This window comes from Spermophilus citellus, assembly GCF_964194105.1.
Source record: "Spermophilus citellus genome assembly, chromosome: 12".
In the NCBI taxonomy this organism is placed as follows: Eukaryota; Metazoa; Chordata; class Mammalia; order Rodentia; family Sciuridae; genus Spermophilus; species Spermophilus citellus.
In genome coordinates, this window is record NC_138198.1 from 126908318 (window position 1) to 126935827 (window position 27510).

General features: G+C 33.3%; 1 protein-coding gene across 1 annotated transcript in view; it reads left to right on the plus strand.

Annotated features, from left to right (window-relative positions):
- Positions 1-396: 396 nt before the first annotated feature.
- The window catches only part of LOC308631681 (uncharacterized protein C18orf63), a gene marked incomplete at its 3' end in the record, with an annotated part of 74985 nt that continues 47871 nt past the window's right edge, over positions 397-27510 (plus strand). The window contains 7 exon segments of the mRNA XM_081263068.1: positions 397-560; positions 3471-3549; positions 8363-8419; positions 15410-15521; positions 16056-16097; positions 17824-17900; positions 24636-24745. Coding sequence (XP_081119194.1) covers positions 427-560; positions 3471-3549; positions 8363-8419; positions 15410-15521; positions 16056-16097; positions 17824-17900; positions 24636-24745 — 611 coding nt within the window. The 5' untranslated portion in view covers positions 397-426.

Here is a 27510-nt window from a genome sequence, read left to right on the forward strand (position 1 = left end):
GTATTTCTACTTAAGTTACTGAGTTTGTGGTACGAAACTAACAGGTTTAAAAAACTCTGGGTTAGCTTGAGATGTGATGAAAATGTTCAAAATGTATTGCATTGGTAGTTGGACAATTCTGAAGATAGTAAACAAAAAGGAATTGGGGCACTTTAAGTAGGTGAATTTATGTTGTGGGAATTATATCTTAACATGTAGCAAAACATTTTACAAAAATCACTAGAAAACCTTAAAAGTAAAATGTTGGTAATATATAACTGATTAAGTTTGCTAATTTTGTTATCTTTTTCTAACATGACATCAGCTACATGATGAGTTGGTATTGAAACCCTGTTGGTGAAGTTATTTACTTCACCAACTTACTACCTTTTTATTACTGTTTTCTTTAAGGGTCTGATTGCTGAGACACATAGTCAACTAGAAGATATGAATGAATCTAGGCAGCAGTCACTGTTCTTCATGACACTTCCAGATTTGCACAAACTCTGTGCTGTCCAGATAATATTGAGTAACAGGATAGCAGATACTGAGATTAGGAGTACACAAATGAAGATGTGCAGGTAAAAAATACATCATCTAGGTCAAATGGTGGTTCCATTCCCAGCTTTCCAAGGAATCTCCATACTGTTTTCCATTTAGGCTGCACCAATTTGCAGTCATACACCAGCATTGTATGAGTGTACCTTTTCCCTGACATCCTTGCAAACACTTATTGTTGTTTGGGCTCTTAATGGCTGCCATTCTGACTGGAGTGAGATGAAATCTTAGAGTAGTTTTGATTTCCATTTCTCTAACTGCTAGAGATGTTGAACATTTTTTCATATATCTATTGATTGTGTATCATCTTCTGAGAGGTGTCTGTTCAGTTCCTTGGCCCATTTATTGATTGAGCTATTTGGTTTTTGGGTGTTTAGTTTTTTGAGTTCTTTATATACCTTAGAGTCCGTGCTCTGTCTGATGTGTGAGGGGTAAAAATTTGCTCCCAAGATGTAGGCTCTCTTTTTACCTCACTGATTGTTTCTTTTGCTGAGAAGAAGCTTTTTAGTTTGAATTCATCCCATTTATTGATTTTTTATTTTAATTCTTGTGCTATAGGAGTCTTATCAAGGAAGTTGGGCCCTACTTTTTCTTCTAATAGGCGCAGTGTCTCTGGTTTAATTCCTAGGTCTTTGATCCATTTTGAGTTCAGTTTTGTGCAAGGCAAGAAAGAGAGGGGTTTAATTTCATTTTGTTGCATATGGATTTCCAGTCCTAGCATCATTTGTTAAAGAGGCTGACTTTTCTCCAGTGTTATGTTTTTGGCGCCTTTTGCCAAATGTTTTCTCTGATGCAAGGAGGCTGATTCATAGTGGGATTGGGAGGGGGATCATGGGAGGATTAGACAAACTCTAGATAGGGCAAAGGGGTGGGAGGGAAAAAGAGGGGCCATGGTGGTAAAAATGGTGGTGGAATGAGATAGATATCATTACCCTAAGAACATGTATGAAGACACGAACTGTATGAATATACTTTATATAGAACTAGAGATATGAAAAATTGTACTCTATATGTGTAATATGAATTATAATGCATTCATATATATATATAACAAATTAGAATAAAAAATTTAAAAATACATCATCTGAAAAAGTTTTTAAAACTTTTTAATCACATAGGAGTCATTGTAGAAGTTTCGTCCTTTAAAGCAAAATATTCATTTAATCTGTATATGTAATTTTAAAATAAAGAAATTCATTTTGACAGGGTATGTGGGATTACATTTAAGGAGGGATTCAAAATACTTAAGATGTAATGTACTGTTGAGTTTTTATATTTGTGACCTCTTATGTGCTTTTTTTAAAATTTAAAATCTGTACACACATTCTTGAATTAAATTATATTCCTCAAAAGTTAGAGATACTAGTACATATTAATATTCATCCTTTTATAGTTACATGTTTAAATACTTTTTGCAAATCATATGACATATATAATGTATAACTATTATACATAGTAAACATTTATAGTAGTCTTTACAGGGCACTTAAAGGTACTATAAACAGAACAAGAATAATTTCTTAATTTTCAAGTCAATAAAAGATACTGTAGAGTATTTCTTCAAGAGTTTTCTTGAATATTTGACCCAGGATAGTCTTTGAAAACAGCTCAGTTGAAGCCTAAAGTATGATCCATAGTAATTGAGGACCCATCTTGTATTAATTCCTTAAATGATTTGAGGTACTTAAAGGATTTATAGAATACATGAGATTTTATCTTTAAATTAATTCCCTTTAAACGAATTTTCTTTATATGCAGATTTCCAGGGGCAAGAAGTGAGGTATTCCTCCATTTTCCTCTCATTTACAAGACTTTGCTCCCCATTATGTTTTCCCACCCAAGTTCATCAAGGAGCCTATAACCTTCTACTTATGTGTAATTTTATGATACTGTTGAGGACTTAATTGTGACCCCTTTGGGAAATAGGTGGAAAAGTGAGATTTTATGCTGTTTGCCCTTGAATTGCAGACAGCAATGCCCATAGATTGGGGCTGTCTTAACTTGCCCACCCACTAATGTCAACCTGGAACAGCAAGCAGAGACCTGGCTATGTTAGATAATGGCAGGCTTTGTACACGTTTCATGTGGGTTCCAACAAATATGAAGCCAACAGAAATAGTTTGGCCCATTTTGTATTTTGAGATAACCCCATACACATACTCATGGTTATCTAAATTACTATTTTTCTAATGATTAGTAATGTTGAAATTTTCAAATTTCCATCTGTATTCCTTTTCCTGTTTTCTTTTTTTGGCCATTGAAACAGGATTACTGATAATAATTTGAATTATGATGATTTTTGTTGTAAGGCAAAATTTTTTCCCCTGTTGAAAACTAAACTGAATCCATATCTACTTCTTTCCAGCTTGGGAAGAATTTCACTTTTGAAGGAAAAGAATATTGTTAATAGTTGTAATTTGGAAGTAATTGCTAACTTCACTGATAGGTGAATCCTTAAAGCCTTTTATTAATGAATTTAGTGCCCTGTACTCACCATTGCTTCCAGCCATCCCCAGTCCCCCAAAAAAGGAAAGTAGAAGAAACAGGAGTTAAAAGAGAGATTCTTCACAATGTTTAGACTTTTTCAAGTTGACATGGGACAAAAATGGAATTTTGAAAAAGGAAATTAGATTCACAAATGAAAGAGATTGGGAAATTCAGATTTAGGGAAAACTTCTCAGATTAATATCAGCATATAAAACTTCATAATTCTCTAATTCACATATTGGCTGAGTCCCTATAATGTTTAAGGGTTCAAGGTATTACTTATGGGGAGTGATACAGAAATCTATAATACCTTCCTTTCCTAGAAGAAATCAAATATGAACTAAGTAGATTTCCTAAATATTCCAATAAAGTAAAAGTAGTAAGAAAGCCTACTTTGTAAATTGTGATCAAATTCACTGTGAAATTAATACATTTCTTATCCACAGGCAATTGCTGTTTTTGCATGAAGATATTCTTACATCACCTGTGCCTGGGATACTAAACCAAATTTGGGTGGTGATGGCGGTTAGTATTACTAAATAGTGGGAGTAAAATTGACAAGTACTTAAGTGTCATAGCTGAATTTGAAGATTAAGCACTCTATGTTGTAGTTTGCTCACACCAACAACAGACTAACTTTGGTATACCTGATGTTTAAAGTCCATTTTTGTGATTCTAACTTACTATTTAGTTTTCTCTGTCATAAATGCTAAAATAAAGACTATTAACAAATAAAACAAATGCATAGTACAAATTTTAAGATAGTAAAGGCTTAATACCTTTTATCATATTTTACTAGTTATGCCTAATATAAAGGAAGAAGTCTTCATTTCAATAAATCAACTATATATAAAGAACTCAGATCAATATTGCTTTCAATTTAGAAATTAAATATTTTGTATCAGTTCATTTTTTTATTGGAGCATTATAGTTATACATAATATTGGGATTCATTTTGACATATTTATACATGTATATAACATAATTTGATCAATTTCATTCCCCAATACCATCCTTTCTTCCCTCCTCCCTGCCTCTGTACCTGTTCCTCTTCTTTACTGGTATCCCTTCTATTTTCATGAGATTCTTTCCCTATTTTTTTTCACTTTTGATCTCTGCCTTTCATGTATGAGAGAAAACATGACCATGACTTTCTGAGTCCCATTTATTTTGCTTAATGATGCTTTCAGGTTCTATCTATTTTTCAATCAATAAATGGGCCAAGGAACTGAACAGACACCTCTCAGAAGATGATACACAATCAATAGATATATGAAAAAATGTTCAACATCTCTAGCAGTTAGAGAAATGGAAATCAAAACTACTCTAAGATTTCATCTCACTCCAGTCAGAATGGCAGCTATTAAGAGCCCAAACAACAATAAGTGTTTGCAAGGATGTCAGGGAAAAGGTACACTCATACAATGCTGGTGTATGACTGCAAATTGGTGCAGCCTAAATGGAAAACAGTATGGAGATTCCTTGGAAAGCTGGGAATGGAACCACCATTTGACCTAGATGATGTATTTTTTACCTGCACATCTTCATTTGTGTACTCCTAATCTCAGTATCTGCTATCCTGTTACTCAATATTATCTGGACAGCACAGAGTTTGTGCAAATCTGGAAGTGTCATGAAAAGACCCAAGTCAAAATTAGAGAAGAAAAAGGAGATACAAAGACATTTCTGAAATTCAGAGGATTGTTACAGAATATTTTGAAAACTTATTTTTGCAATAAGTTGGATATAGAAAACCTAAACACACCAGCAACAAGGAATAAGAAGATTAAAACAACAATAAAAAGCCTTTCAGAAGATTAAAACAACAATAAAAAGCCTCTGAGAGGAGATGAACAAAACTACCCATTTACAATAACCTCAAAAAAAAAAAAGATACTTGGGAATCAACTTAATGAAAGAGGTGAAAGATCAATACAATGAAAACTACAGAACCTTAAAGAAAGAAATCAAAGAAAACCTTAGAAGATGGAAAGATTACCTTGCTCTTGGATAGGCAGAACTAATATTATCCAAATGACCATACTACCAAAAAGAAAAGTTGAATTCTACCAGATCTTTAAAGAAGAAATACGTTGAATAGAAATGATGAAAGAGGGCATCCATGTCTTGTTCCAGTTTTTAGAGAGAATGCCTTTAATTTTTCTCCATTTAGAATGATGTTCGCCTGAGGCTTAGCATAGATAGCCTTTTCACTGTTGATATATGTTCCTGTTATCCCTAGTTTTTCTAGTGTTTTGAACATGCTGTTTTTTGTCAAATGCTTTTTCTGCATCTATTGAGGTGATCATGAGATTCTTATCTTTGAGTCTATTGATGTGAAGAATTGCATTTATTGATTTCCATTTGTTGAACCAACCTTGCATCCCTGGGATGAATCCCACTTAATCATGGTGCACAGTCTTTTTGATATGTTTTTGTATTCGATTTGCCAGAATTTTGAGAATTTTTGCATCTATGTTCATTAAACATATTGGTCTAAAGTTTTCTTTCTTTGATGTGTCTTTGCCTGATTTTGGGATCAGGGTGAAATTGGCCTCATAGAATGAGTTTGGAAGTGCTGCCTCTTTTGCTATTTCCTGAAATAAATTGTAGAGTATTGGTATTAATTCTTCTTTAAAGGTCTTGTAGACTCGGCTGTGTATCCATCCGGTCCTGGGCTTTTCTTGGTTGGTAAGGAAAGATGTGAAAGATCAATACAATGAAAACTACAGAACCCTAAAGAAAGAAATCAAAGAAAACCTTAGAAGATTACCTTGCTCTTGGATAGGCAGAACTAATATTATCCAAATGACCATACTACCAAAAGCAGTATACAGATTTAAAGCAATTCTGATCATTCAAAATAGCCTCAAAAACAAACAAACAAACAAAACAAAACTGGGAATAAATTTAACCAAAGAGCTAAAGACCTCTCCAATGAAAACTATAAAAAACTGAAAAAAGAAGTTGAAGAAGACATAAGAGTATGGAAAGATCTTCCATGTTCTCAGATAGGCACAATTAATATTGTTAAAATGGCCATACTAACAAAACCAGTATACAGATTCAATGTAATCCCTAACAAAATACCAACATCCTTCTTCAAAGAACTAGGGGGAAAAAGTTCTATAATTCATTGGGAAAGAATAAAGGATCCCGAATAGTCAAAACAATTCTAAGATAAAAAAAATACTTGATTTCAAATTACACTACAGAGTTATAGTTACTACAGAAACTACATGGTACTTGTATAAAAACAAACAACATAGACCAATGCTTCAGAATAGAAGATGCAAAACCAAACCCACCTAAATAAAGTGGGTTACCTTGACAAAGATGCCAAAAACATACATTGGAGAAAAGATATCCCTTTTAACAAATGGTGCTGGCAAAACTGATTACCATGTGAGATTTCTGTAATATGTTTACCATATATAGAAGAATGAGACTTTTCTATCTCCCTGCACAAAGGGCAACTTTAAATGGACCAGAGACCTAGGAATTAGACCAGAAAATATGCAATTCCTAGAAGGAAATGTGGGGTCAATACTCCAGCTTATAGGCCCAGGCAATGACTATCTCAGTAGGAATCCCATAGCTCAGAAAATAATGCCAAAAATTAATAAATGGAATGAAGTCAAATTTAAAAGCTTTTGTACAGCAAAGGAAACAGTTAAGAATGTGAAGAGAGAACCTACAGAGTGGGAGAAAATTTTTGCTAGCTACTGTTTATATGGAGTATTAATATGAAGAATATATAAAGAACTCAAAAAACTTAGCACCAAACAAACAACCCAATCAATAAATGGGTAAATGAACTTCACAGATACTTCTCAAAAGAAGAAATACAAATGGTCAAAAAAATATTAAAAATGTTAAACATCTTTAGTAATAAAGGAAAAACATATCAAAACTACACTGAGATTTTATCTCACTCCAGGTAGAATGGCAGCTATTAAGAATACAAAGAATAATATATGCTGGGAGAATGTGAGAAAAAAAAGAACACTTCTAAACTGTTGGTGGAATTGTAAATTAGTATAACCACTGTGAAAATTGGTATGGAGTTTCCTGAAATGACTTAGCTATACCACTCCTTAGTATTAATCCTAAGGAGTTAAGTCATCAAACTATAGCAGTACATGCATACCCATATTTATAGCAGCATAATTCACAGCATTGAAACTATTAAATCAACCTAGGTGTTCATCAATGGATCAATGGATGAAGAAAATGTGGTATATATACATAATGGAGTTTTATTTAGCCATAAGGAAAAATGAGATTATGTAATTTGCAGGAAAAGGCTTGGAACTTGAGAACATTATGTTAAATGAAATAAGGGCTGGGGATGTGGCTCAAGCCGTAACGCGCTTGCCTGGCATGCGTGCGGCCTGGGTTCGATCCTCAGCACCACATACCAACAAAGATGTTGTGTCCGCCGAGAACTAAAATAAATAAATAAATTCTCTCTCTCTCTCTGTCTCTCTCTCTCTCTCTCTCTCTCTCTCTCTCTCTCTCTCTCTCTCTCCCCCTTTCCTCTCTCTTTAAAAAAAAATGAAATAAGCCAAAATCAGAAAGTCAAGGATCATATGTTTTTTTCCCATATGTGGAAGTTAAAGAATAAAAAGGAAAAGAAAATGGTTGGGGAGAATCTCATGAAAATCAAAGGGATGTCAGTAGAGTATAGGAAAGATACCAGGGAGATGGAGGAGTAGAGGGAAAGGGAAAATACTGGGGAATAATATTGGCCAAATTACATTGTCATGTTGTGTGCATGTATGAACATCCCACAACAAATTACAACTATAATGCACCAATAAAATATATGGAAAGAGGAAGGAAGGAAGGACAGACCTAGACCTAGGTCTTTTTCTCTCCCTTAAGAACACCGGATATTATCATCTTTAAATATTTGCTAATCTGTTAGGTTAAAAAATATTTTCCTTTAAATTGTATTTCTTTCATTAGTAAGTTGCATCAATTAAGTGTTTTGAAATTGAATTTCCATTTATGTACATTTTCCGTATTTGTGTCTAAGAATCTATTATACATTAAGGAAAGAGTTAGTCATCTATGAAATGTATTGGTCTTTCCCTTTATGTGGCTTCTGGGGTCATGTCACTACCAAAGAGACTTTCCTTACTTTGAGAATGTGCCCACAAATTCTAAATCAATGAGATAATGATTATCATTATTTCAAGGTATAGAAACTACTAGAATGCTAGCCTGACTCCAGGCTCTCTGTTATGTTATGCTTAAAATCTTTAGGTATTTATTACATTATCTAATTATATATCACTTATGTCCTTTTTAATAATGTGGGTTTTTGTTACAGATACCATTTTTTAAAGCTAAGAAACTTAATGCCTATATTGAAAAATATGAAGCTAAGGTAAGTTGTTTTTTTAAAGAATAATAATTCCAGATGTTTTATATTGATTATAGTGTATTCAGCTTCTTTTGCTAGCAAAAAATATTGAAGTATATTTCTCATAAGCTATTGGTATGCATGTGAAAGAACCCTACAATTTTTTTCCAAACAATTTTTGTGCATACTTGGTACAGAAAGAAAAGACAAGTCTTATTTTGTTGTTGTTATTGAATACTTACCATAGGCATTTTATGTGGCATAATCTCATTTAGCATAGACATCTTTAAATAAATGAACTTCCCCATTTTTTCAGATGAAGAAAATGAAATCCAGACAGGTGGAATTATTATCCACAGTTATATAGCTAGTTGTGGAAGAACAAAACATAGGTTGTATTCTATATGGTGATGAAATTCTGAATCTTAGCAATGAGGAAAAACAAATTTTTGCAGTTGATCACATCTATATATTTGTAAACCAAGTCATGGAGTGTTGGCTAATGCTCACTTTATGCCTCTGCAAGTACCTCTGCAGCACTGTATCATTGATGATTCTCATCACTGCTGTTCTTTGTCTCAAGATCTTCTGGGGTTCAGAACAGTGAAATTTCTTGTCAGCTCCGAGGTGAGATGCTTCCTTTAGGTTCCAAGAGGATGGTGGTTCAGAATACCTGGAGGTGCTTTGCAGTTCCCTGAGCAATCTTTAAATAACCTGAAAGTTTATTTCAACCATGAGTCACAGTGTGTGGGAAAACAGTATTGCTCAGGACCAGTGTAGAAAGCTTACAGTTAAATCTTTTTGCTAAGATAAATCTTTGGTCACCAAAAGATTCTTGTCATCTTTGAAAAACTACTTATGAACTTTGAGAACCAAATTTATAATATATTGTTTACCTAAAATGAGGACCTATGTCTTTCAGCAATCCCTGAGAAATTTTCCTTTTATTGTGGAAAGTATTTCATGATTTAATGCAGACCTCTTTGCTGTCTTATGGTTTGTTCTTGTAGTATTTAATTTTCTTATTAATATATTGATTTTAAAGGTCAAAATTATATTATTTTTGGACAAGGTCATGACAAATAACAAAAGGACTTGGTACAATATGACTTTTAAGATGAACTCTAAATTTTAAAACAGTTTTTTTCTGAGCATAAAATAGGTAGCATTTCAGTATTGATTTAATAAAAGAATGCTTATACTAAACATTGTCATTTTATATTTACATTAAAATTGTAAGAAAAACTAAAATCAAGAAAAAATGTCACATGTAGTCCTTACATGCCATTAAAAATGCATATACTATTATGTCTTTTCTTCTAGGCTTTTAAATCATACCTTGAATTTCATCAGTGTAAGCTGTCACATCCACAAAATATTTAAAATATTTTCATTAATAGTCTTATCTTTTTTCCATATATACTAGTTCTCATTCCTACTAAGTAAATTTGTTTTGCCCCTTTCAGACTTCCAAACTCTGAATTCCTTACTATTTATGAGTTTTTCCTCAGCCTCTCATTTCCATATCCTCACTGATTCTTCATGGTTATGTTCAGTTTTCCTTTATGTACTTGATTTTGTATGACAGCCAACATGATCAGTAGATATTTATTGAACACCTATAATATGCTGAGAACTCTACTTATGTGATGTGACATTTTTCTCAATTTTAATTTTTCTTATAATTTTAATGTAAATATAAAAATGACAGTGTTTAGTATAAATATTCTTTTATAAATAAAACTATAGATCAGACAAAGTCCCTGCATTCAGGAATCTTTTCTTAATTGGTTCATTATAATTATACATAATGATTAGATACATTATGCCATATTTGTCCAGATACATAATTTGATCAATCTCCTACCGATTTATCTTCCCTTTCCTTCCCTTACTCTTCCCACTGATCTCTTTCCTCTACTGATCTATCATCTATTATTATTATTATATAATTATTTTTAAAAATTAGAACATTGTAATTATATGTAAAAGCAAGATTCTTTGTTGTAAATTCATGCATGAATGTAGCATAATTTGGTAGTTTGTGCTCCCTCATACTTTCTCTCAATCCCCTTCTTCCACTCTGTTTGTCTCCTTTCTATTTTTGTGATATCCCGTGGTATTCATTCTCTTCCTCCCCCCCATTCCCCACATGCGCCAGCTTTCACATATGGGAAAAAAATTTGACCCTTGACTTTATGAGTCTGGCTTATTTCATTTAGCATGATGTTCTCCAATTTCATCCATTCAACAGAAAATGATATAATAATTTTATTCTCCTTTATGGCTGAGTAAAACTCCATTGTGTATGTATACCATATTTTCTTTATCCATTTGTCTGATGACACTTAGCCTGGTTCCATAACTTGGCTATTCTGAAATCCACTACTGTAAACATTGGTATGCATGTTTCACTTTAGTGTACTTGTTTTAATTCTTTTGGATAAATACAAAGGAGTGGGATAAGAGGTCACATGATGTTTCCATTCCTAGTCTTTGAGGAATCTCCATACTGCTTTCCAAAGTGGTTGTGCTAATTTGCAATTCCATCAACAACATATAAGTTTATCTTTTTCCTCATATCCTCACAAGCAAACATTGTTACTTTTATTCTTAATGATTACCATTCTAAGTGGGTTGAAATGAAATTTCAGTATAGTTTTGCTTTGCATTTCCCTGATTGCTAAGGATGTTGAACATTTTTAAAATATTTTTGTTGGCCATTTGTATTTCTTCCTTTGAGATATATAAACTCTAAATAGATCAATATCAAGCAATAAGATTAGATCGAGCAGAAGGGTGAGAGTAGAAGGGAGGGGGCAGGGGGTTAGAAATGTTGGTGGAATGTGATGAATATCATTATCCAAAGTATATGTATAAAGACACAAATTGGTATGAATATACTTTGTATACAACCAGAAATATCAAAATTGTGCTTTATATGTTTAATATGAATTATTATGCATTCTGCTGTCATATATTAAAAAATAAATAAAAATATATTTTTTAAATGGTCTGGGGATGCAGCTCACTGGTTAAGCACCCCTTGGTTGAATCCCATGTACCAAATAAATAAATAAATATAAAAATAAACTTTAAAAAAAGTGTTCCAACAAACAAAAGCCCAGGACAAGATAGAGTCTCAGTTGAGTTATACCAACCCTGGAAAGATAAAATAATACCAGTTCTTCTCATATCATTCTATAAAATAGAAAATGGAGTAACACTCCCAAATTTATTCTATAAAGGCAATCTTACCCTGATACCAAAACCAGATAAGGACAAATTTAGATGAACATAGATGCAAAAATCGTTAATAAAATATTTGCAATCTGCATTCAGAAACATACTGAGAAGATTGTACACCAGGATCAAGTTGGTTTTATTTCAGTGCAAGGTTGGTTCTATATATGCAAATCAATAAAAGTAATTCATTCCATAAATAGAATTAAGGGGGAAAAAATCTCATGATCCTCTTGTTAGATACAGAAAAAGGCATCAACAAAATCCAGTGCCCATTCATTTTTAAAACACTGAAGAAAATAGGGATAAAAGAAACTTACTTCAACCTTATAAAGTCTACATATGACAAACCCAAAGCCAACATCATACTGAAGGGAGAAAAACTGAAAGCTCTTCCTTAAAACATCAGGAACAAGACAAGGATGTTCTTTCTCACCATTTCTACTCAATATCGTACTTGAAACTCTATCCAGAACAGTTAGGCAAAAGGAAATCAAAAGAATATAAACTTGAAAAGAAAAAATAATCTCTGTTTGCAGATGATTCTATACTTAGAAGAAACCTCCCCCGCAACACACACACACATAAAAAACACTCCATCAGAAGACTTCTAGAGATGATAAACAAATTCAGCAAAGTAGCAGAATACAAGACCAACACACAAAAATCAATAGCTTTTCTATACATCAATAGCTTTCCTATACACTGCTGGGAAATAAATGAGGAAAACAATTCCATTCACAATAACCTCAAAAAATAAAATAAAATAAACTGTAACCAAAGCGGTGAAAGACCTCTACAATAAAATTATAGAATACTGAAAAAAATAAATTGAAGTTCTTAGAAAATGAAAAGATCTCCGGATAGACAGAATTAATATTGTTGAATAGCCAGTTTACCAAAAGTGATCTATAGATTCAATATGATCTCCATCAAAATATCAATGCCATTCTTCACAGAACTAGAAAAAACAGTGCTAAAATTCATGTGGAAGAATAAAAGATCTAGAATATCTAAAGCAATTCTGAGCAATACAAACAAGGCTGGAGGCATCACAATACCTAACTGTGAATTATACTACAGAGCTATAGTAATAAAAGCAGCATGGTATTGGCATAAAAACAAACATGAATACCAGTGGAATAGAAGATACAAAGGCAAACCTACACAGATAAAGTCATATGATCCTTGATAAAGGTATCAAAACCATGTTGGGGAAAAGACAGCCATTTTTTCGTCAAATGGTGCTAGGAACACTGAAGAATCAAGCTAGATCCCCCCCTCCTCTCTCTGCACAAAAATTTAACTCAAAATGGATCAAAGACCTAGGAATTAAATCACAAACTCTCCAACTGCAAGAATAAAACATAGTGTCAGCACTCCAACATGTTGGCATAGCCATCAACTTCCTTAATAAGACACTTAAAGCTCAAGAAATAAATCCAAGAATGAGTAAGTAGGATGGCATCAAATTAAAAAGCTTCTGCACAGGAAAGGAAATGAGAGCATAAAGAGAAAGCCTACAGAATGGGAGAAGATCTTTGGCAGCTACTCTTTCTATAAGTGATTAATATCCAGGATATATAAGAACTCAAAAGCTTAACATCAGGAAAAATTAATTAACCCAGTCAATAAATGGGCAAATGATCTATCAGGGAAAAAACCCCATTCTATCTAAAGTTTTTGGAAGAGTTTGTGTCCAGTTTTATTATTTCTTCCATAAAGGTGTGATAAAATTCACCAACAAAGTTATCTGTCCATTAACTTATGAGAAGGTTTTTAACTAAGATTTTGATTTTTTGAATAAGTAATAGGGCTACTCAAGTTATATACTTCCAGGAAATGGAAAAAGAACATTTCATCTAAGTTGTCAAATTTATTGCATAAAGTTGCTTATAATATTTTCTTCTCTTTTCTATAGAATCTGAAGTGATCTCACTTCTCATTCTTATCATCTCCCCCACTTCCCTCCTCCCTCATTAGTCTAGTTAGAGACTTGGCAATCTTATTGCTTCTCAAGGAATAAACTTATGGGCTCATGGATTTTTTTTACTCCGGTTTTACTATATTATGTTTCAGTGATCTTCATCTTAGTCTTGGTTATTTCCTTCTGCTTTGGGATTAGTTTGCATTTTTATTTTGCTTTTCCCTCATTTCTCAAGGTGGAAGTTGAGATTATTGATTTGAAAGCAGCCTTCTTTTTGTTACTGTTGTTGAAAATGTGCTTATTGCATATGTACACATTTATGATATAAGAAGTCCATAGGGTTAACTAACAGGTTTTCAAAGGGAAATTTTAACTAAAAATATTAGAATTTCACTTCTCACACCCTTCTTTTTAAATTTAGAGACATGTTATGCTATTTCCTCCTACATGTATGTTTTGTTTTGATTTTCTTCAGTAAGAAATGCTTTCTAACTCCTGTCTGATAGCTTTTCTGATCTATGCATTGTTTAAAAGTATGTTTTATAGTTTCCAAATACTTGGGGATTTTGCAGGGATCTTTCTACTATTGATTTCTCATTTAATTGTTGTTAGAGAATATGTTTTATATAACTTGAATTTTAAAAAATTAGTTGAGGCTTATATATGCTACAGAAGATGCATTATTTTAGTAAATATTTCTTGTCCCCTTGAGAAGAATACATATTCTGATCTCATTGTGTGAAGTATTCTATAAATGTTAATCATGTCACAGTGGTTGATGTTATGTATAATATGGGGAGAAAATCTCCTTGGCTCACTTTTATGCATGTCTTTCTCATATTTGCAAGGAAAGCCTTTTCTTCTGGACTGTATTTTCAAGGATGTTTATATAGTGAACAGTATGGTTCTTGCCCACCTTTGTCACATTCATCTATACCCAGATGAATCCTCAAGAGGGATTTTCTGCTGATATTTAGAGTTTGCTCTCAGTGTAGCTCTCTCCTCTCCAGTATAACACCCTCAAAAGTAGAAAACTAGCTTCTTTAGCCTCCCTGAGCTCTTGGCTCTCTTTCCTCAATGCAGAGAGACTACCAACTTCTTCTTCAATTTCCCTCCCTAATTGCAGCCTGAAAACCCTCAATAAATTGAGGAAGCCACAGGCTTATCTTGGGTTTCCCTTTGCTTGGAGATCACTCTTCTTTGTTACCTGATGTCCAGTATCTTATGAATCATTATTTTATATAACTTCCAGTTGTTTTGCAATATGGAGATTCAACACAGAACCTTGAACATGCCAGGCAAGCACTATATCACTAAATTACAACCCTTGCCCAACTTGCTTAGGTTTTTAGACATTTCAAGTACAAGGATAAATCTGGTTGGTCAGAAGTGAAAATCCTGATTTAAAAAATTATTTATAAATAGAGATAATTTGTTGGTTGCATATGTGCCCATCTAAGTAAGTGCTTAACCATTTCTAATTTTGAATTAGAGTGAATAATAATGAAAAAAAATATCACAAAATCATTCTGCCTGGATTTTTCTGTATGGACCAGAAAGCAAAGTTGAAGGTTTTCAACAATAGGAGTTCTCAGGGTTTAGGTTTCCTGGGCCAGGGTAAATAAGAAAATTTGGCCATATTGCCTAGCAGTACTGATGGTTTCAAAGTGAGATTCTTTTAATGTTTCTTTAACTTAGAACCATATAGCACAAGCTGTAGCAATGACCATAATTTTTCTCTAGAATAGCCCAGTTTGCTGAATGGTGATCTCAGCATGCAGACATTTGCAATGAATTTATAAGGAAATAGTAATTGCTCTCAATTTGCCCTTTGATATTTTTAGATGGAGGCTCCACAAAGAGTAATTCCTATAATTCTTCAAAACTGCCTTTTGTATTCATTCACGGCTAGACTTGCACCAGCCTGGAATAGAACTGGCCATCTCTTGGTGCAAGGTGATTATGTCTGTGAGTCTTTGGGACTTTCTGAACTAGATTACTCCATTGTGTACAGCTGTTTTTAATTTAAGGTATCTTATTTTAAGGGATTAGTTCTTAGAATAGCTCCAACTAAACATTCTCAAGCAAGCCAACAACAAAAAAATGTCATCTCCTTCCTTTGGAATTATACAGAGGCCTGCTGATAGATCTTTAAAAATAATTTTATTATATAGTATTTGGTATTTAAGAATAAACAAGCTATGAAGAATTATAAAATGAACATAGGTTCTTGGTAACTTGCATTTTGTTGAAATCTGATGGTTTTCTAAATATTTTATAGCAGGAGATAAATATTTGAGAAAAAAATTGGGCATTTCTGTCCTTTCAATTGAAGATATTTTTTTCTAAGCTGTGATAAGATATTCCTTTATATAATTTTATTTTAAAGTATTTTTTATACCTTGGTAATTTCATATCAAAAAGTTATATTTATCAAGCATGATTATTTCTGAGTTATAATAATATGGTGTATTCTATGACTTTTTTAAGGAAGAGATTTTCTTTCTCAAATGGGAAAGCAAAATGCTGTTGGTAAGTAAATATGCATGTTAATAGATAAAACATTAATATAATTAGTAGTTGTTAAAACAATATTAAGGTTATTGGGTTATTATAATCTTGATGACCAAGTTATAACAGAATTTAATCAGATAGAATTATAATCAGAATTTTACCTGGGAAATCACTTCTGATTTAAAATCCATATTTACCTATTTGAGGAAAATTCACTCATATTAATTGGAAACACACTATATTTTTATTTTCTTAAAGAAAATTATGACTGTGAAGGAATTTAATTCTGCATGTAATTATAGTTTCCAGTCAAGTCATCAAAACTTTTCATTAGTTCTGATGTAAGTCAAAGCTTTAGTTTAGTTTAGGTTAGTTTTGTTTGGTTTGGTACCAGGATTTGAACTCAGGGGCACTCAACCGCTGAGCCACATCCCAAGCCCTATTTTGAATTTTATTTAGAGACAGGGTCTCACTGAGTTACTTAGTACCTTGCCATTGCTGAGGCTCGCTTTGAACTCATAATCCTCCTGTCTCAGTCTCCTAAGGTGATTACAGGTGTGTGCCACAGCACCTGGCCAAAGCTTTAGTTTTATGAAAATATTCTTTTTTTCTTAAAAAAGATTGTCTAAAGGGACATAGATAATCTGAAATATATGGTTTACTATAAGGTCCAACCAAGTTTTTTTCAATTGATTTGCATTGTTGTATTGCAGGTGGACAGTAGTCCTGAAGTAGCAGATGGGTGGGAATCCTCAGCAAACAGTAGAAGTTATTAATCAGTCCTGGTAGCCTTTTCCACCTTTTGGGAATAACCTTAAAACCCTGCACATAATCCACAACTATTGGAGTTGAGGAAACTGTCTAGCTGAGAACCATTTGCTCTCTGGCACTAGTTTTATTTTTCAGTAGTGAAGTGGTAGTTGCTGTACTCTAGGTCTGGAGGAATGGGTTCATTACCTTAGTTTCATCCCCATACACTAGCATGAGACTATAGTTAGAGATTAAAGATAACAGTGTAGAAGAGCAAAATTTCTTAATCTGTGTAGACATTTTTTTTTACTTTTATTGAAATATACCAAGACATAACTTAGAAATTGTAGGTATATACTCATTGAATTTTTGCAAACTAAACATATTCTCATAACCAGTTCTCAGATCAAGAAACATTGCCAATACTCCTTACTCCCCTAATTCTTCTTCAGATAATATTCCTTCCCAAGGTTACCACTATCCTGACTTGTCAAAAGTAATTTTATTTATGAAAAAGTAAGGAAGAAGCCTCAGAGCTCTAGGAGATCTGGAATATATCTGCCAGTATATTTGAAGAAATTTGATAGTAAAAGACCATTCAAGTCAGAGGCCTAGAAAGAAGACAGTCTCCACTCTTAGTTTGTAAGACTTCAGGTTTGTTAAGGTATTTGTAGGCTTTCATCTTAACTGGAGAGTGCCTTGTTTTTCTTGTTATAATCCTGTCTGTCTGTCTGTCTGTCTGTCTCTCTCTCTCTCTCTCTCTCTCTCTCTCTCACACACACACACACACCCATATTTTTTCATACCTTTGTCTTCTTTTAGATATCTGTAGACTATCAAATATCATATGGTAATTATTTGAATTTTACTATGTAAAAATCTGTTATTAACCTAGTTTCGAACTTGAATAAGTTAAAGTGATTTTTGTTACTAAAATAGTTTAATGGGATGTAATAATAATTCCAAGCAGTTCATAGTTAATTGTATTTTTCAGTATTGGACATCAATGTAACAGAAACTCAAGTTTGTCTAAGTATAGAAGTTTTCACCATCAGACTGCCACCACCTGAGGTATCACATGTTTTGTTTCTATAATTTATTATATTCCTATATAATTAACATATTTGTTAATATTACTAACATGCTATTAGATTTTAATTTTTAATATGAAGTATGATGGGAGGGTTTTTGTTATCACAGAAGCAAAAAATCCATACTATTAAGTGCTTGATATATTTATATTGTCCTAAATATTCCTTCTCAAAGAAAATATAATTTCAGTGTATTCAATATGGTTCTATCATATTATCCCTTGTTCAGAAATATTTTTAGATGGCATCCAAAACTCCATAACCTTATCTTGTCTCAAGATCCATTTCATACCTCTCTTTTATACCTCAAAATGATAAAAGCACAATTTTAGCTCATACTAAATGTAATATTCACCCCTTACCCTTGGCATTCTGGTAGCATTATTTTGTTGTGCATCTATGTTTTATAACACTCTCTGTCGTCTTTGTGGACATATCTTCTATTTTGCTAATTTCCATAGCACCTAATACAGAGTACTGTACATTAGTTGTCTCTTAAGAAGTGTTATTTTCTTTCCTTTACACCAGTTATTCCCAACAGAAGAGGACTTAGGAGAAAATGAATGATTTTGCTTCCCATGAAATATTTGGCATCTGTCTGGAAACAGTTTTGGTTATCACAATGTGTGGGGGAGGTGATATTGCTACTGGCATCTAGTGGATAAGAAGCCAGAGATGCTGCTGAATATCCTGCTGAGCACAGGACAACCACAACCACCCTGATACCACCCAACAAAGAATTATCCAGCCCGAAGTGTCAATAGTGCTGAGGTTAAGAAATCCCAGGCCTAAGAGAGATGACTCTTCCTTTGCTTAGGATGTCCCTTCTAACTGGCCATATAGATGCTCATCCTTTAAGGGCCCCTCAAATGCTATTCCCTCATTCATTTTTTTCTCTTTAATTTTTGATATCCTGTTATGGTGAGACAATGGATAGGTCAGAGATTAATAGAATCTACTTTTCTGCCTTCACGAATTATGTAAGTTAGTAGGGAAGCTGGCTTGTATATAAACTGAAATGTGTGATATTCCATGCTTATCTTGGACTGATGAGAAACTTTTCCAAGGCTTCAAACCCTATCTGATCTCATTTAAACCCTCCTATCTGCTGTGCTATACTCATATACTATTTACATTTTAAGAATTATATTATTTTTTGTAGTTTTGAGTTCCTTTATAAGCATCATGAGTATTAATACTGTATTTTCACATTTAAATTTTCTTCAAATGATACTTTATACCTATGTTTGAAACTAGATTGACAAAGAGGAAGAAGAAATTTTGAGATTAGAACACCTGTACAAATTATCATTCCAAAATGGGACATTTCTGTGAGTGGAAAGGGTTAACCTGATAAAATATTGGCCTAATTTACATGAACTGGTCATACCATTTATTATTGGGAAGACAAATCAGCTATTAGAAAAAGTAGACTATCTGAACCCTAGAATTAGGCATATTTACCCACCCACTTATGGCATAGTGAAAAACCACAGTCTTTTCTGGAGAGATCAGGCCCTGTACTGTATATAACAAAGAGAACAGAGGACATCAATCTGTGCCAGCAAGCCAGCTCCCAAGAAAAAGAAGGAGGGGGACTGGGATTGTAGCTCAGTGGAAGAGCACTTGCCTAATATGTGTGAGGCCCTGGGTTCGATCCCCAACACCACATAAAATAAATAAACAAAATAAAGCATTGTGTCCATCTACAACTAAAACATATATATATATAAACAGGCTTCTTAAAAAAAAGAGAAAGAAAAAGAGGGAGGAGTTCAGCCAAGCATACCTGCTTATTTATCCCAATTTTACCAACCACCTACTCTACCTTAGAAAATAATGGGTGGTAGAGCAGAGTGATACCAGGAATGTGTGTTAGCAGAGCTTTCTAGACATGGAAGGAAAACTGGAAATGGGACAGACACGTTGCTCTCCTCTTGTCAATACTATATACTGTGTTAGTTAGCTTTTCATTGCTGTGACTAGAATTCCTGACAAGAACAACTTAGAGGAGAAAAGATTTATTTTGGCTCATAGTTTCATAGGTCTCAGTCCATGGTCAGCTGACTCCCATTGTTTTGGGCCTGCCATGAGGCAGAACACAAGGCAGGAGACTGTGGCAGAGAAAGACTGCCCAACTCAAGGCAGCCAGGAAGCTGAGAGAGAAAGACATCAAAAGTCCAAGGATACTGGGCTGGGATTATGGCTCAGCGGTAGAGCGCTCCCCTAGTACCGGCGGGACCCAGGTTTGATTCTCAGCACCACATAAAAATAAAGGCATTCTGTTGTTTTTATCTCCAGGAAAAAAATCATATTCTCTCTCTCTCTCTCTCTCTCTCTCTCTCTCTCTCTCTCTCTCTCTCTCTCTCTCTCTCTTTCTCTCTCTTTCTCTCTAAAAAAAAAAAAAAAGTCCAAGGATAGAGATAAGGACACACCCCAATGACCTACCCCAATGACTTACTTTTTCCGACTAGGTTCCACTCCCAGTAGAATATTCAGCTATCAATGGGTTAACTCATCAACTGGATTAACTGATGAGGTCTGACCCTCATGATCCAATCATTGCCTAAAAGCCCTACCTCTGAACCTTGCTGCACTGAGGACCATGATTTCAACACATGAGTTTTAGGGGAATATTCCAGATCCAAGCCATAACATACATTCAATATATGCCTATCAAATTAAATGAATCCCCTAAATAATGATTGATGATCAGTTTTTCTGAATGTCATCTTTATTTACCTGTTTTATAATGGCATTTTCAGCATCGAATTGCTATAAAAATTAGTTTCATACATGTTTATGTTTCTACTAAATTGTAATCTTTTGTAGAGTTTAGTGTCTGCCTTGTTCATCTGTGTCCTCCATAACTAAAGGATAATTGAATTTAGTTTTTTTCTAATCAAAGTCTAATATTGGTTATTAGACCAAGTGAGGGAAATATGAGTGAAGAGGGAAGGATGCTTTTTGTCTCTCTTCCCTCCAGGTCATCTTCTGTGCTTTAATTTTCCTTTTTAAAATCTACTGTGACCTCCACTGTGTGGAGATGAAAGATGTAAGATGAAAACTCAATTGTTTAGTGTGACATACAAGGTCCTCAGTGAATTGATCCAAACTACTTTATATGTAGCTTCATCTACCGTCCCTCCTTTCCTGTAGACAAGTTGTGAATTTTTTTCTCATCTTTTCATGTCTTTGCTCATACTGTGCTATAAGCCCTCACTGCCCTTTCTCCAGCTCATTTTTGGAGACTTAACTGGATTATCACTCATTGTGAAAACTTTCCAGCTCGCAAGGCTTCTCTCTCTTTGTTATTGTTTTCTATGCAAATGTCTTATTAAACTGAAAAGTCTTAGAGGAGAGGGTCTGTGTCTTACTAACTGTTCCATCCAAAGGAGTTCTATTCTATTGGACAGCTGCTTATTGGGCATCATAATGTATATGTGCAAGATGCTGGTGAGAGATATCTTTTCCTTCCAAAAGTTTTATCTATATATAAATTTACCAGAAGATGAGAACATTTTCTGAATACTGGTTAATATTACACCATAGGTTAGAATCACATTGAAATTCCCAGTTCTTAAATTAATAGTAAGAACACTTTGAGCATGTTATTTATCTCTCTGAATCTCACTTTTTCTAGTACATTGTGGATGATATCTACCTCATGGGTTAAATTATATTAAGTGCTTCACACTCATGTAGCCTATAATACAAGTTAAAAAGTGATAGCTTTTAATATTATAAGTAAATAGATTGAGACAGAGGTTAGATAATTGCTCTAGACCTTAAGTGTAATAAGTAAGCAATTCAAGGTTTAGTTTGTACCTCAACTTTTTTTAAAAACTATACTATGCTTCCTTCATTTAGATTTAGGTTCCTTGGCTTAAAGATTATTATTATTATTATTTTTTTGGTGCTAGGTATTGAACCCAGGCCTCATGCATGCAAGGAAAATACTCTACTAATTGAGCTATATCCCAGCCCACCTTGGTTTAAATTTGTATGCTTCATAGAGCCTTACAGAAGTGGGTACTATATATATAATCTACTTATTTACACATTTGTACTTAAGCTATAGACAGCCATTTACTGGTGATCATAATGTATATGATACACATATATTACATATTTATGGTATCTAGTTATATTACACACATATATGTATATATATATATATATATATATATATGACAGTTATGTAACAATGTTTGGCAATGTAGTATCAAGTTTTATAGAAAATATATTATTAAATTTAGGGATTCAGATAAAAAGAAAATGTCTGAGAGAGTTCATCCTTGAAACATTTGGAACTAATACCTACTATTTTCTACCATTTTGTTCTTAAAAAATCTCCTTTCTCCTTTTTCCAGAATTTTATATCATTTATTTGTGGTTTTTCTTTTACTTACCACTTCGATGTTGCTATTTCCTAGGGTTCCATTATCAGCCCTCCCTTCTTTCCTGTAGCAGGTTCATCCATTCCCATGGCTTCAACCTATACACCTCTACCTTCCAAATAATCTAATGTATTTCTCTGTTCTCTCATAGACATTTTCACATATATATCAATGGTACTCAGACTCAATTATGATGTCTAAAACTGAATGTATTTTTTGTCACCTCCCCCAACCCAGATCTATTCCTTCTTTATATTTATTCTTTGACAACTGCCAACAAAAGTCAGTAAGTACCTTTTAAGAGACTTCAGAATCAACTTTCGCTCATCCTCTTCCTCACTTCTTCTATTTGTCTTTTAAGCCTACCTTGGTCTCTGTAATTGGCTCCTCTCTCTCAATTTCCATTACTGTTTTATACCAGTCTTTCCCCCTTCTATTTTATTCTCTACTTCTCATAATGTCACAGAGTTCTCCTTTTAAATCAAATGTCCCCAACTAACTATCTCTAGTATTTCAATGTTACCTAGAAAATTAAGTTCACATTCTTTAAATTGACATTCTAAGGGAAAAAATATTTACTGAGTACCTGTTTATCAGTATGGTTTTAGTAACATAAGGATACTTCATAAATATTTGTTTCATAAATAGATATCATGGGTTAGCATTCTCTTGGGTAGTTTGCTAGTCTTTAGAATAATCGTTGTTGAGAAAGACCAGTGTGGACAAGTGCTGGTATCATGGAGATCCCAGCAATAATTGGCTTGAGTCTCTGAGCAGTGTTGAAAATTCCCACTTGAATATAAAGTCAAGCTGTATAAATAGATATGCATGAGAACTCATAGACTGAATATTTGAACCCAAGAGCTACCTTTTTCCTGCATTTTAAAAAAATATTTTTTAGTTGTCAATGGACCTTTATTTTATTTATTTATATACAATGCTGAGCATCGAACCCAGTGCCTCACACATGTTAATCAAGCATTCTGCCACTGAGCCACAGCCCCAGCCCCCTGATAGCTACATTTTTAAATTCCATTTTAGGTTGTGTTTTCCCTCAGTCTAGTCATCCACCAGTCTAACATTCATGGCCACCCTGTCTGCAACCATCTTTTTATCATATGGCTTAAGCAACTGATCTCATAAGCATAAGATTAGGATATTATCTATCTTTATGTATGTTCTGAACGACTTGCTCTTATCTTATTTTTTTCCTGTGTGTGTGTGTGTGTGTGTGTGTGTGTGTGGTGCTGGGTATCATACCCAGAGTCTCACATATATTAGGTAAGTGCTTTACCACTGAGCTATGAGCTATTCTTACTTTCCTCTTCTTGCATTTATGTTTTTCTTTTCTGCTCCTTCATTCCCATTAGTCTTAAGGAATGCTGTAGAAATTCTGAAGATATCCACTGGACATAGAGGAGATGGGCCTAGATTCAGGCCTGCAATGGTTGGAGTCAGATAAATCAGAGTTTGGGCAATGTTTCAAGTATATTGTTAAGATGCTATTGACTTGACCAGATAATAAAAGTTGGCCAATTCAGTTGGAATTCCTTGAAAAGCAATAGACACTAAAGTTAGAACATTGTTTCCCAAATGATGTTATGGATATTAAAATGGGTGAGGAACAGTGAATCATTCTCCCTAATCTTAATATAGTGTCCATTCACCCATTAATATTTCTTTTTTTTTAACCTTACCTGAGGCCTCTGAATCTGACTAACTATAGGAAAATATTTCACAGGAGCTTTCTTCCAGGGTGAGAGAACTGTAAGTGGATACACATAAGCTGATGAAATACCATACTGTATTGTTAGGGAACTGAAGAAATAGGATAAAGCATTCCAGGAGTCAGAAAAGGGATATAAAAGAAAAATGGAGCATTGCTTCTGTCTTCTGTCCTCCAAAAGACCAAGTAGAGGTCTAACCACCTATCCTGCACTTAAAAAAATGTTTAAAACTGATTAAGCAGCTGTGCTTACAAAATGTAAATAGCTTCCTTTAGAAGGAATTCAACTCCCTGTAAATTAACATAATGAAAAATCCTAAAAATGAGTTGAAAAAATTACAAAATAGGAGTTTGGGTTGGAAGGATAAAAGGGAAAGTGTGAAATACTTGATACACTGTACTGAGAAGAAACAGGGTGTTGTGACACATGGATTGCATATTGTAAAGCGGCTATGCATGATTCAGTGAAGCTTAAATCTTTAAAACTACTGGATAAACTACCTGTGCATATAGAGATTGTATTTTTAATGTTTTTTTTTTGCCAAATACTTTAAGGACTTATGCATTAACATCTTATTTCAATTAAAAGCTAAAGGAGTTTGATATTTCTCAAAGTATTATAGAGAATTTTCATTCTAACAAGAATGCTGTCATTGAGAGACATTCCATTTTGAACAACTGGTGCTATATTTTACCAAGGTGAGATTTCAATTTGTAATGTTGAAGGTGGGTTCAGAATATAGTAATTTCCTCAACATTGATATGTGTAAAAGTATAGATAATTTTGATGAATTTTAAAAACTGAATTGTAACTTTAAAACAGTACTGGAATAATATTGTCATACTTACAGAAGTCAAAATTTTCTTTATTAAATTACCAAAATAATTTTATTATGTATTTACATTTTTATTAGATCTAGTTTTAAAAATCAGTACAGTTTCTACATTTCTCATTATAAGATGACAATCTCATAATACTATATCAAAATTTTATAAATTTGTATCTAAGAATGATTCATTATAATTTTATATGAACTAAGTTTTAAGTGTGTATTATCTTCAGAAAAAATGATTACTCATCAATGTAAACGTATAAGATGAAATTTTAACCTGCTCAGGAAAATGAATTAGTAGCATAATTTAAATGTTGAAGCAGGGAAGAGGTAGATAGGGAAAAAATGTAACAGTCATTTATTAAACTCTTAGCAGACTTTTCCCTAAACAATTACCAGTCATAATTTTATGTGGCGATATTTTACTAATGATCATTTTGTATTTATAATTGGCACATTGCAGCAATTCAACTTAGTTTTGCTAACAATTTTAGTTGTTAAGATTTAATACAAATAAAGGCTATAAATGAAACATCTGCAGCTAATGTCAATCTCAGGGCACAGCTAATGTCATTCTCATTGATGAAAACTTGAAAACTTTTCCTCTAAGATCAGGAACAAGACAAGGATGCTCACTTCATCACTTATATTTAAAATAGTACTGGAAGTCCTAACCAATGCAATTAGGAGAGAAAAAGAAATGAAAGACATCCAAATTAGAAAGGAAGGAAGTAGTTAAATTGTCTCATTTGCTAATAATTTAGTGTGATATATAGAAAGCTCTAAAGACTCCACCAAAAAGCTTAGAACTAATGAATGAATTTAGTGGAATTGGAGAATACAAAATTAACACACAAAACTGTACACTAACAATGAAATGTCTGAAAAATAAATCAAGAAAACAGTCCCATACATAATAGTGCATGCTATTGCGCATGCACAATAGAGAGAAGAAAATAAAAGCAAATTACTTCAGGAATAAATTGAACCAAAGAGGTGAAAGACCTATACATTGAAAACTATAAAATACTGATGTAAGAAATGAAGAAGATAAAAATAATTGGAGAGATAACTCATGCATGGATTTTTTAAAAAACAGTATTTTACAATGTCCATACTATCCAATCTACAGATTCAATGTAATTCCTATTAAAATATCAATGACATTCTTCAAAGAAATGGAAAAATAGAAATCTTAAAACTCCTATAGAACCACCAAAGACCCCAAATAGCCAAAGAGACCTTAAATAAAAAGAACAAACCTGGAGGTATTACATCCCTGATTTCAAGCTATACTATAAAACTATAACTAAAATAGTCTGGTACTGGCATAAAAACAGACCAACAGAATAGAGGGACCAGAAATAAATTCACATTTTTATGATCAATTGATTTTTAACAAAGGTGCCATGAATGTATGATAGGGAAAGGAGTATTTTCCATAAATGGTGTTGGGGAAACTATACATCCACATGGAAAATAATAAAATTAGAATGCTATTTCATACCCTCTAAAAAATCAACTCAAGAAGGATTTTGTAAAACTACTAGAAGAAAACATACTGGAAAAATCTGGGGATTGATTTCTTGGATCTAAACAAAAGTTCAAGCAACAAAAGTAAGAATGGACAAATTAAAGAACTTCTGCACAGCAAAGAAGCAGTCAATAGAGTGAAGAGATAACCTATGAAATGGCAGAAAATGTTTTCAAACCATGCAATTATAGGGGATTTGTCTTAGTCCATTTTGTGCTGCTGTAACAGAATAACTAAAACTGGTTAATTTATAAATAATACAAATATTTCTCACTGGGCTGGAGGCTGGGAAGTCCACAAAGTGCCAGCATATTCATTATCTGGTGAGGAGTTTTTTTTTTAATTTTTTTTTTATTATTTCTTACATACATCACAATAGAGGAGTGCATTACATTCATAATTTTTTTGCATTGCAATTCTTAATACATCTGTTGCATCATTTCCATGGTGGAAAGGCCACAGGCAAGAGAGAGATACGCCATAAAGTAGTGCCAAACTTGTTCTTTTATACTAAATCTACTCCTGAGATAATGGCCTGTAATACACTCATGAGAGCAGGCCTCTGGCCTAATCACCTCTCAGAGTTCACACCTCTTAAAATGTTACAATGGCAATTAAATTTCAACATGAGTTTAGGAGGGGACAAGCATTCAAACCATAGCAGGGTTAATAATAGACAAACGACTTGATTAGACATTTCTCAAAAGAAGACCTACAAATGGCCAATACATATATTTTTAAAAATGTTCCACATTAAGGAAATGCAAATTGAAACCCAATGTGATATCACCTCACACTGATTAGAATGGCTGTTATTGAAAAGACAAAAGGTAAGTATTGAAAAGGAAGTGGAGAAAAGGGAAACCTGGCTTATTGTTGGTAGAAATGTGAATTAGTATAACTGTTATGAAAAACAAAGTGCAGGTTCCTCAAAAAGTTAAAGATGGAACTACCATATGATCCAGCAATCATACTACTGAGTATATTTCCAAAGGATCTACAAAGGAAATGAAATAAGTATGTCAAAGAGCTACTGCATTCCCACATTCATTGTAGTATTATTCACAGTAGCCAAGATGGGTACAACCTAAGTATGC